Consider the following 12062-nt stretch of genomic DNA (forward strand, 5'->3'; position numbering starts at 1 on the left):
ATATATTACATAGAGGCACATTTCAAGTCAGAATTATTATCTCCTGAATTAATTTTCTAGTCTCAGTTTATTTTGAACCAGACAGGAAAAAACGTGAATTCGGTTCTGAGGTAAATTTCCCAAATTTTTCTGTGATTTAAATATATTAGTTGTATACAATTTATATTACATTTTAAAAGCATGCAAACCATCCCAAAAATTACGTTTACTGCTGTAACAGTAAAAAGAAAAAGAAAAAAAAAAAAAAAAACGCTTTCACGAAAAAGCACATCTGTTTGGGCATGTTTATTTGGCATCGAAGGGCTTTGTGTAATTCGATATATTAATTCCGTTTAGCTAGGCTTGTTCCTGAATTCCTGCTAAGAGAGCCATACGCAGAACAAATCGATACGACGTGGGAGGAAACTAAGAAGCAGCGAGCCCTTGCTTTAGTGTCTCGCAGCCTGAACTTAAAGTACCTTTTACATAATCTGCCAGGTGTTCCCGATCAGCTACCTTACACCGACAGCTAATAGCGGCTTGAGTGTCATCGACCTGCTTGGCTTCCGACGTGTCGTTCAGCTCATCTTTCTCTTTGCTGCAGAATTTAGCTCGGCCATCGCAACTCCTTGCTGGATTCACCGACGCCGCGCCGTTTAAGCAACTGCTGTCACGGAATAGCAAAAGAAAGAGTTTTGCGATGGCGCTCCTGACGGCAGCACCGAACAGAGCACAGCTGATCTTACAGGAACCGGTCAAGACTGCGAGGGAAAGGGAGTCTGTCCAGGAACAAGCCTCTCCTCTGCAAATTCACTTGATCAGAAATCACTGACAAACACAAGTGGGTTACAAAACACCGAGAAATACGTAGATTTCAAATGTCTTATTCCGAAGCGCGTACATTCCTAATTTCTGCCCTTGAAAACCTTATTAAAAAATAGTAGGAATAGAACAATTCCAGATACTGAGAAAACTCAGCACAATATTTGTCTTCTTTTCGCTCTAAAAATAAAATCCCTTCCAATCCAGGATTTTGTTTTTGTCCTATAACTTCAGTGATTAAACCAGTACAAAGACACACAGCACTCTGGTATGTCAGCATGGCACAGGAGGCAGCTGGCATAGCTGGGGGGGCAGCGCTCCAGTGTCCTGCGGGGACTGCCCAATGCCGGCCGAGAGCCCCAACCAAACACGATCCATCATGCTTCCTTTCAGTCATGACTTTGGGAGGTGCTGGGGTGAGCCTTTGGATTCAGCACCATTCCTCATCCAGGCCTTCTGATCAAGCCATGGTAACATTATGCAAGCTGGTCTGCTGGGAGCCCGGAATGTCCCAGCAGCAACCCAGCCCCATTGTTTCTCGTCAATTTGATTCGTTTCCATTTGGACTGGACCTGGAGTGCTCCCCACTCTGCCACTGCCCATATGCTCTAGTAGAATACTTGCGAAAGAACAGCTTGCTAAGACTCCTTTCACCAAGACTGAGTAAAGAGGGACCCTTTACCCTCATTTCCCTAGAGGAAAGGAGAGCAGAGTGCATCCTAATGACGGTCAGCGTAACCGCTGCCAAGGCACTGCCGGAGGACAAACTTGAACACGTTTCCATTTTCTACAGCACCCTATAAAGTTTACTTTCCAAACTAAGACAGAAGGTTCCTGTACCTTTAACCCACTCTCAGTCGTTACAAAAATGTTAGGCTCGTCAATTATTCCCACCCATCTCAGAAAATACAGCTTTTTAGAACCAGTTTGGTGAAAGGCTATTTCATACAAGTTTATATAGACCCCGTATTACATGCGACATCTTATGAAGAGTTTCTAAAAAGTGTTGACGATTTAATACTGGTTACTGAAATATTGTGTTTTACATACAACTTGGATCCTTTAAGGACTGTGGTACTTCGTGACCTACTACATTATAGTTAAAAGTGAACTGGAAACGGTGTGAAACACTTTAAATTTGTACCGTATCAGGCGACACAAGGAGACTTCCACATCTTATCTCCAAACCTTAATTCCAGCACCAGTAACATTTGTGCATGGAAAAAGTGAACATGAAAGCTAGTCTCATACAGTGAATACAGAATCTATATGAGAAGCTGTCCATTCTTTACAGTCACAAAGTAAGTAGAACATAGTACTAAGAAGCAGTAGACTGTAAATCCTATTTCTCAACAAACATGCCTTATAGAGACCGCATAGATTCCAACCCTAAATGGACGGGAATAAATGTAAAATAAATTCCAAATATTTCTAACAGCTTTGTGGAACCTACACGGTCTTTCAAAATCATCCAGGAGAACATCTCCAGATTGGCGCATAGCCTGTAAAGTATACGGGTAAGATGGGCCACCAATCTGGTTCTTTGAGACATTCAATCTGTCAATCCAAGAGTCCATGGGGAACAAGCAGAAAGACACAACTCTTGCCAAGTAAAGATGCACTTATAATTTGACAAAATAAAAATCCCAAAAGCCAAGCCATTTTGGAGTTCACATCTAGTATCTCCTGGAGACATGTTTCTTGGTCAGAATCAGTAGAACCCTAACATATTCAAAGCCTATGGTCAGGTAACTGCTTGAGATCTAGCACAATGGTGGCACAAGCAAAGGGGCCAGCAGTGTTTCCACACAATTGAGGGATCTTTGGTCACCATACAACTGGTGTTCTTTATTAGAGCCCATTGGCCCCTCCAATGAAAACCTTTAGTGCATTTAATAGTTTTAAGGTCAAACCTTTCTCGCTCTAGCATGAGCTGACCATGGATTATAGAGCGTCAGGCAAATGGTTGGGACAGCAATTCAAGCCTATCCCATTATTGCTGTATGGCTAGGAAATTTGTATTTCAAACTAAAAGCAGAGAATATCCCTCTTTTATCTATGGGCATTTTTATATAAATGTTTTCCCATTATACATCATTACTGCTTTTTTTTCTTCCACTTCCCACACTTTATAGACAAGCATAAGTACTGGAATTAATGGGTTTACAGGTCTTTCTAACTGCCTAAGTGTTTCATGTTCCATTTATTGCACATATAGAAAAGAACTGTGAAGGTGTAGGCATGGTTAAGGTCTTTTGAAAAGTGGCATCGGTAGCACAATGGTGGAGGATCCTGTTTAATAAGTCGCTGGTACACAAAGGGGACCCAGTGAAACCCAAACAGAATCATGACGAATTTGTGTAAACCAAAAGAGTTGTGAAACCTGGGCTCAATATAGGTTTAGGTGTGTGTTTGAGCAGTCTATCTGTATGTGTATACTGCATGCAATATGTATTTATACATGTGAGGGTGTGTGAAGATTCTGTGTTCTCTCTCTCCTGCATGTCACACACACCACGTTTGCTGACCAGGGTTCAGAGAGAAAAACCGCTCAAGTGGGACAGCTCGTAGCGTAGTGGTTAGCACTACCGCTGTTAGACCCAGAGGCTGCAGGTTTGATTCCCAGCTGTAGTACCCTTCAGCAAAGTACTTACCCTCCATTACTACAGTAAAATTGCCCAGCTGGATAAATAGGTAAATAATAAGTACTTCAGCATTAAAAGTCCCTTTAGAAAAATTCAGTTAAATGAATAAATGTAAGAAAGTGAGTCTGATGATATCAAACACTGTGCTGTCCCTGTGTTTAATTATGTCTGTATTCTAAAAATAAAAGACTATCTGAACGCTGACGCAGAAAATTTTGTTTTTATGCCTTTTTCAATTTCTTGTTTAGAACAGGCATCTTCTAATATTAGGTTTCAGTGCCACATTTGGAAAACACTCTATATTCTTCTCATGAAAGAATATGTGAATGTGCAGTACATTGATAACACAGTTGTCACCTATCATTTTACCTCCACCTGACCTTTGAGGGAATAATTCATGGTGTGTGTGTGTGTGTATATATATATATATATATATATATATATATATAAAACAGATTTCAGTATCTAAAATATGATGAGTTCCAAATGAGACAAAGTAAACATGGCGGTGTAGCACAACTTCTAGGTCAACAGACAGTAATTCAATGAAAGGATTTGACCTTAATACTAATCACCATGAATACTCATTGTTTTTTCAAATTAGTCTTATTCAGTAATTGCGCAAAAAACTGCTGACCACCCACCTGCATTAATGTCCAACGAGTTACTCTATGCAGACAAGCACAAGTCATGCATAGAACTACATTTACCTTTATTCGTTTAGCTAAGCCAGATATGATATAGCATGGCTCTGCAAATGAATATTCTTCTGAGATCAGCTGTGCACAAAAGCAGCACAGATGTTTCTGATGAACACCACAAATCGACAGCCAAAACTACAGCCAAGCTAAGCTAAAACTAAGCTAAGGTAGCCAACTTAACCCAAACCATCCCATTATGACCCACACCTAACCCACCACCAGAAAATGTAATGTGCTGTCCTATCAATTGTAGCTTAACAGACCATGACTGCTCTAACTGTAAGCGTTTAGAAGGGACCGGAGGGCATTAATATTTGCAGTCTTTTTATTGCAACTTTTTTCTGCAGATCACAGACCTTCTTGGTTTGGGTTTAAGAGAAAACCAGAGACCAAGATTCAGTACCGGGTCCAACTTTCACTGCCAATTGCTAAAGCTCAGACGTCTGCTTTGCTCACCTTAAATTCTTGGTAACGCAGCCTGAATGGCACAACAGGTATGGGCAGAACAGCCAATTCTTAAGCAGAAAACAGACCCTAAATTGTTCATGTTTTGTGTGTAAACACTGAGTGAGGGACCCCATTTTCAGATATATCTCACCAAAATGGGATTTTGTTGTACAGTCATTCTGCCCAGTTTATATGCTTAATAGTGGAGGTGATCAGGCCAGAGCTTCTTGAGCAAACATTTCATGGAATGTCACAGTGGTATTGGCACCAACCCCACCCTACCCACCCTGAACTGCCCAGAGGAATTAAGAAAGATCACAGACGGTGGTCTCTAGGGATCAAAGAGGTCCCACTGACCCTGCTGTTCCAGTTGCTGGTTGAAGCTCTCTATTTCCTTGTTGGCCCTCTCCACATACTGGTCAATGAAGCGTTCCATCACTGCAGGAGCTCCATGTAAGGAAGAACCTCGGGGTCACTCCAGCATGGGATTACCTGCTCATGTACCTTATTCTGGTGGGTTCTCTGGGGATGGCACAGGTTGGTTTTAGCACTTAAGAAAAGGATACATGGGTGAAAGCTCATTTTTTCTCCAAAGTTCATAAACTGGTTGCCATTGTAGAAGTAGCCAGTTGACAGAGGATCCAGATGGTGCTCGACCTCAGACAGTACAGCAGAAGGGCCCAGTTAAGTCAACTATTTAACAACATATCAAGATACACTTCCCTGGTTTCTCTCCTTAATTTACAAAAGTATTTGTTTAGTCTTTTTCAAGGCTGCCTTTGCCATCACTCACATGGATCATTCTGATCTCTTGCAGGGTCAATGTCTTCTTTGTTTTCAATGCTTTCTTTGCAGGTTTCTGGGAACAATGAAGATTAAATATGACACGTTTGAAGAAGTAAAAATGAATAAGAATGATAAGGGATGTGAAAAACATCAAAGTTTAAACTGAATTTTGCTCCTTTGCATAACTGAAATCTGTGCTGACCATAGTTTACCATTTGTTCTTAGATGAAAGTTCTCTTAACCAATCTGCTTATCTGTAGCCCTTCAAGTGAAATATTACAGAACTGGATTCAGGAATGGATATAAAAATTAACTGTGGATACTAGGTCGCAAACCAACAAAAATGGACTTTGGTATCATACCCGCTGGGTGCACTGGCGCAGCCAGTCCTTAAGGCCCTCCTGGGTGAGGTCCACACCCTCAAACTGCAGAAAGCAGCTTTGGGTGGGATGCCTGGACACCTCCAATGCTGGGACCAAGCTCAACGTACCACTGAGTGTGCTGAAGTTCACCTCCATTGGCGTATCCAAATCTATAGGAGAGCAGTAGTTACCTGCAGCACCACCATGTTTTCCTGTCTAGATCCAGTAGATAGCGATGAGCAGAGCACCAACAGCAGTGTGTTACTGTTTAAAATGTTTTTTTTTTTGGACAGACTTGGATAAATTTCGTTACACCGATTTTTTTCTTTTTCATCAATCAAAAACTGGGAATCGAAAGCCAAGAGCCGTCATGCAGAAATTCTGGATAAATAGAGTTTGTAAACTGAGGGTTGCCTATATACATGTTACGTGTACATATAAAATTAGATGCGTATGAATGGAAATGCAATTTTAACAATAAAAATGTTTCATTAATAATAAAATTTCTATAATAGGGAACTGTCCTTACCCAACAGTCAGTTTAAATTCGGGGCATTAGGTACCTTAGTGGTTAGAGTGGCAGCTTTTGAATCCAAAGGTCACAGGTTCATACCCTACCTACCTACTTACCTACTGATTTAGTGCCCTTGAGCAAGGCACTTATCCTAAATTACTGCAGTAAAAATAGCTCAGCTGTATAAATTGTTGAATAATTTTAAGTTGTTTAAGAGAGAAGTATCAGCTAAACAAATACGTGTAAATTATTTAAAAAAAAGATTTATTACAGATACTCCGGTTTTCATGCATATTCATATGAAATCCCAAATTTCTCGTCACCACTACAGAACCTGGTCACTATATTAGGAACATTAGGAAACATCAGCAAATAGTAAATGCTCTCAAGGAACAGGCAATGTGTTTACCAGAAAATCTGACAGTTCCGAAGATGTAGTAGATATTTCCACTGAAAGGGTTAGGTTTCAAAGACGACTTTAGTTCTATGGAATAAGAGAGTAAGGTACACAAGTGCAACAAGAACGAACATTGTCACACTGCGGTGAAGAAACCCAGTAAACTGGGGACATGTGATGTGTAACAGAACGTCAGTGCCAGGGTCCTACCTTTGCATTTGGCTGCAAAGCAAAGTCGGTCCAGAGGTCGGTTGAAGGTCACACACTGATGGCTCATGATGGGAGACATGATGCCAGAGCAGAACTTACCCTCATTCCTGGCACGCACACACACACACACACACCAGTGAGCACAAACACTAGACTAGAGATCCTCAGTCACACATTAGACTTCTAAGAAGTTTCACTGAATCTGATGAACATGTTGTTAGAACAGCATAGTCTAAGTCAACATGAGTCAACCAAATTAGGTATGAAAATTTCTTGTAGCTTTCCATGTGTTGCAAGCCTGAAACTTTGGCCCCAGATACTTAATGACTCTTAGGTCGCTCATCTGAGTGCAAGAAAACGGTCGCAAGGCAACGCGACGGAATCACTAAACTCAGCGTTATTTCTCAGATGGATCGGAAAGCGGAGTTAAAGCAAGGCCAAGAAGATCATCTTTACAAGCGGAGTGGAGCAGATGTCTCCAATAAAGAAATCTTCTATGAGGCATCGAAGCAGTCGTAAAGGTAAGAAACAGGTAAACATAGAATTCATTTCTTAATCTCTTACTAGAAGTATCTTATGACTTTTGGCGTGAAGATACATACAATCCAGGGTACAGAAGGTAACGGACTCTCAGCATCTCGGGCTCAGAAAAACTGCTCTCGGACAGAATCCGCTCGATATCTTCGTTCCTACAGAAAGCGATGATTAACTTCGGCGTTTAAGAGAGGCAAGCGAATCACTTTTCTTCGGCTCGTTCAGGCTCAGCCGACGATGTGGAAACGGCTCACCTTGTGACGGCGCCCTTTTCGGCCAGAATGAAGGTGGCACCGGGGTTGGCAGCTCGTACCAGCTGCTGGAGCTGCACTAGGAGACGGTGTCTTGGCTCCTGGGTCAATCCTGTGAACACTACAGTGCTGACCAAGCCTGGGATACACAGAAGGGACCCGGGTTCACACGCAAACAACCAAAAGCTGTCCCACGAAGGCTCGTGTCCAGACAGGAAGAACCAAAACTGTACATGTCCCACATAAAACCTTCATAAATGTCATTTCGTCACACAAATAAGAGTTCAGCATGCAGACACACAGCAAATGGAAATGAGAAGAACTAAACAGCAGAGGCTCATAAACTGCATTAGATCACAGATCCATCCATCCGTGCAATAAGCACTTGCTCAATGCATGGTTGCAGGGGTTCAGAGCCCATTGAGGAGCTATGGTGTGACATACCCTGGACGGGACGCCACACACACACACACACACACACACACACACACACACACTATTGGGAAATTTAGAGTGACCGATTCAAGTAAAACACATGTCTGGATTGTGGGAGGAAACCAGAGTGCTCTAAAAAAAATCTACTCACACATCGGGGCAAGAGACAAACTCCACACAGACTGAGTTTGATTCAACCCCACATGCAGAGTCCAGCGTAACTTTCATTTGTTAAATGATTGTTGATTCCTGTGCTGCATTAATGTCTTGTTCGGTGCAAAACATTCCTGATCCGACTGCTGTTGGCTGATTGTTGTCGTGTGAACTGTAAGAATGTTTTGCCTTTTACAGACCCTATCCCTGATAGGATATACTGTAATATTAGTTCAACAAAGATGTCAGCTAAATAAATAATAATAATACTACTAATGCTTGTAATAATAGTTCAAAGTTTATCCTGACTTCCTTTGCTTCCAAGGATAGGCTCTGGACCACCGCAACCCTGAATCGGACAAGTTCTTCCTGATCGTAGATGGATATTTCACAATACCAGCAACATTTGGCCCACTAGACAGCATTGTTAAAGGATCTACTGGTAAAATAAGGGACAAAAGAGATAAAGTTTACCGTGGCTGCACTGCTCCAAGAGCTTGGGAAACAGGTATCTGCAGAGAAAGAAGCACCAACACATGTTCTCATTGGACTGGGAAGGTGTTTGAGGAGAGGTTCATGAGCTCCTCTTGCTAGGGGAATGAGGTTTACCGGATGCTACGGATCAGACATCACCTGATGGAGCGCGTAGAAAGCAGACCGACTACATCCAAGGCAGCAATAGATGGAAGAGTTCAGTTTTAATAGCAAAGACGTTGCCTGGAGCAAATGGTGCAACTGACCATGAACCATGAACTGCCCTCTGGAAGCCCCAAGTCAAACAGAAAAGGAAAAGTACTATCCAGTATTATCCAGCTTCCAAAACACTAACTGGAAAATACGGCTGATGTTTTGAGGGAGTACGGTAAATCCGCGATTTAACGGATTTCGGATTTAAGAGAGAAAATTCTACGAGTTCGTATGTCAGTACTTCAGCGTTACTTTCCGGCTGATATGTCGGTACTCGATTTGTTTCAGCCGCAACAGTCTGGTTGTGCTGTGAACGTAACACGTAACTAGCACACGGATTTGTTAGTATTCATTATTTTCTAACGCATGACATCATATATGTAGCGATACATAATGCACACTATAATAATCACGATAGATATAATGCATGATATGAAATACAGGCAGTCTCCGAATTACGAACGAGTTCCGTGTCCTCGGTTCATCTTGAAGTTGGATTTTAACGTAAATCGGAACGGTTCGGTATGGTGGGTATCTGACGTCAGTTTGTCAAATGCTTGTCTTAGTATATAGTATATCGCGTACCTTTCGGCAGTGTGAAATGACGAGTACACACATGAGTGGGGAAACACGGTAGGGTTTCAGCAGTTTCTCTGCATGACCCCAATGAAATAATTTCACCGATAAAGCGAGTGAGAAAAGAGCTCTCGGCTCGGCTCCTGACCTGTGCTCCATGTATGAGCTGAGGGGGTCGATGCAGGCTGTGACGGCTCCCACGCCGAAAGCTTCACGGGTCTCCGGGTCTGGATGGGTAAGAAGAGCCTGAACCACGTCTACCACGTCTGTGTACCTGAGCCAAAGCAGAAGATCAGTCTGAAACCGAACCAATGGGGGAAGCAGAGTTACACCTACACAAGAAAGTGTTCAGGTATGTTCCCTAACAGGGTTCCGTAAACCTGTTGTCCTACAGTCACAGTACTTGACCCAAGACAGACCATGATACAGTGCAATGGATCCTTGACTTACAAATATGATCAAACCTCTAAAGTCACTTTTTCCACTAATTCACAATCAATTAAAGCTCGATAATACTGACATCCCTCCATTTATTCACACTAAAGTGTTGAATGGTTGATGGTGTTAGTCTTATTTATATGATACCACATTTTGAAGTTTCTGGAAGCTAGTCATAATTTCCCCAAAAAATTTATGGCAATTTAGAATCCATCCATCCATCCATCCATCCACTTATAAATACAGGCCTATGAATTTGAGACCCCTTCTATCCACGAGAAAACTGGAGCACACAGTAGCACCCATTTAGATGTACAGTATTTGGTGAGGTATTGATGACCATCAGAGCCTGTTCAGAAATGCGTTTTGGGCTCAATAACCCCTCCTTGGTGGTGCTCCCTTACCCCGGAGTGATCACCAGTAACCGGGACACACAGTGCGACACAGTGGACTGGCGCACCCTGTTTCCCATCTGACTCTGCAAAACGGATGTTAGGTAGCGCTGAAAGTGCACATGGCAGAAGGACTCGCCACTCTCCAGGGTAGGGTGGTAAACCGCCCACCTGTGGATCACAGCAACACAACACTGACTAACACACTTCATGACAAAAAACTAAACACCATCACACTGGCACAGCTCAGGCCACATAGTCCTTAAACAAGTGTCATAACAAGAGCAAGAAAAAAATCCAAAGAAGAAGACTGCAGGTCCAAGCTCTTCTTCTGTAGGACTTCTTACCTTCTGTAGGACTTATTCTCGTTCTCAAGGAAGCTGCAGAGACCGTCCTTGGAGCTCCCAGGTATCCCAGTCAAAATGGTCATCACAATCTGTACATAACCACAGGGCAGATGACAGCATGGTGATTAAGAACACAGACTTGTTATGGGAAAGTTACTTCTAGGATACACACTTACAGGTATACAAATTGCTCCAGTGAAAGAATGAGGCATATGATTGCGTGAAATTGAAGGTCACTTTGGGTCCAGTCACATGATAAAATATTGCAAATTTACATATAAACATACAAGGGCTGACTGCAAAGTTTTGAGTGACTGATGCCATGTGTAGTTCGGGTTCTCAGTGGTTGGGGGAGTCAATGTCAAGGCCTTTTGCCCGTACACCAGTACTGGAACTGGTTTCTGTTGAGTCCCTCAGCTGTCGTACCCAATGATGTAGCTCCTATTTTGGGTTGGCGGTCGTGAGTGATGAACACTGAGCATATGGGACAGACACAATGAGCAGGGCAGCAGAATTGAGATGGTTGAAGCAGCATTTAGAAGGGTGTCATACAAGAGTGAGTGATGTCATTTGATGTTGGATACCAAGCATTGCTGTTAATGACCTGAGGAGGAGGTTAAAATAGCTATGGCCACTGCCTTGAAGTGATGTCAAAAAATTCACTGCTGCACATCTTTAAGATGTTTTTGGAGAGGTGTAAGACGTACAGGGTGGGAGCGAAGGTACAGTCATGTGCCGCTTAACAATGTTTCGGACAACAGCTGACTGCATATATGATGGTGGTCCCATAAGGTTATAATGGAGCTGAAAAATTCTTATTGACTAGTGATGCCGTAGAGCAACGTGTTACTTGTTCCTGGTGGTGCTGCTGCTGTAAACAAACCTACTGCGCTGAGAAGTCAGATAAAAGTACAGCACATACAATTATGTACAGTATGTAATACTTGATAATGATAATAAACACCTGTGGTACTGCTTTATGTATTTACTATACTGTACCTTTTATCATTATTTATTCTACGTGTAAAAGAAAGTTTACTGTAAAACAGTATGCCATGTTAAGTTGGCAGCAGCGTCATAAATATCGTGTTCACCACGTCTCTTGACTGCATTGAGGCTATACCATCTAGGTTCGTATAAGGACACTCTATGATCGAGGCTATACCACCTAGGGGTGTATAAGTACACTCTGCGATCAAGGCTATACCACTTAGGTGTGTATAAGTACACTCTATGATCAAGGCTATATCATCTATGTCTATAAGTACACTCTATGATCGAGGCTATACCATCTAGGTGTGTATAAGTACATTCTATGATGTTCGCACAACAACAAAATCGCCTAATGATGCATTTCTCAGAATGCATCCCTGTCGTTAAGCGACG

At 42.2% G+C, this 12062-nt stretch overlaps 1 protein-coding gene across 1 annotated transcript in view; it reads right to left on the reverse strand.

Moving 5' to 3' along the window:
* Positions 1-4380: 4380 nt before the first annotated feature.
* The window catches only part of dnaaf9 (dynein axonemal assembly factor 9), a 30449-nt gene continuing 22767 nt past the window's right edge, over positions 4381-12062 (reverse strand). Inside the window, exons 26-37 of the mRNA XM_018728667.2 lie at positions 10677-10765; positions 10342-10500; positions 9648-9773; positions 8711-8748; positions 7652-7787; positions 7466-7552; positions 6864-6970; positions 6666-6740; positions 5743-5912; positions 5388-5453; positions 5161-5251; positions 4381-5032 (exon numbers count right to left, since the gene is read on the reverse strand). Coding sequence (XP_018584183.1) covers positions 4926-5032; positions 5161-5251; positions 5388-5453; positions 5743-5912; positions 6666-6740; positions 6864-6970; positions 7466-7552; positions 7652-7787; positions 8711-8748; positions 9648-9773; positions 10342-10500; positions 10677-10765 — 1251 coding nt within the window. The 3' untranslated portion in view covers positions 4381-4925. The remainder of the gene's footprint in view (positions 5033-5160; positions 5252-5387; positions 5454-5742; positions 5913-6665; positions 6741-6863; positions 6971-7465; positions 7553-7651; positions 7788-8710; positions 8749-9647; positions 9774-10341; positions 10501-10676; positions 10766-12062) is intronic.

Source organism: Scleropages formosus, chromosome 1 (assembly GCF_900964775.1).
Source record: "Scleropages formosus chromosome 1, fSclFor1.1, whole genome shotgun sequence".
In the NCBI taxonomy this organism is placed as follows: domain Eukaryota; kingdom Metazoa; phylum Chordata; class Actinopteri; order Osteoglossiformes; family Osteoglossidae; genus Scleropages; species Scleropages formosus.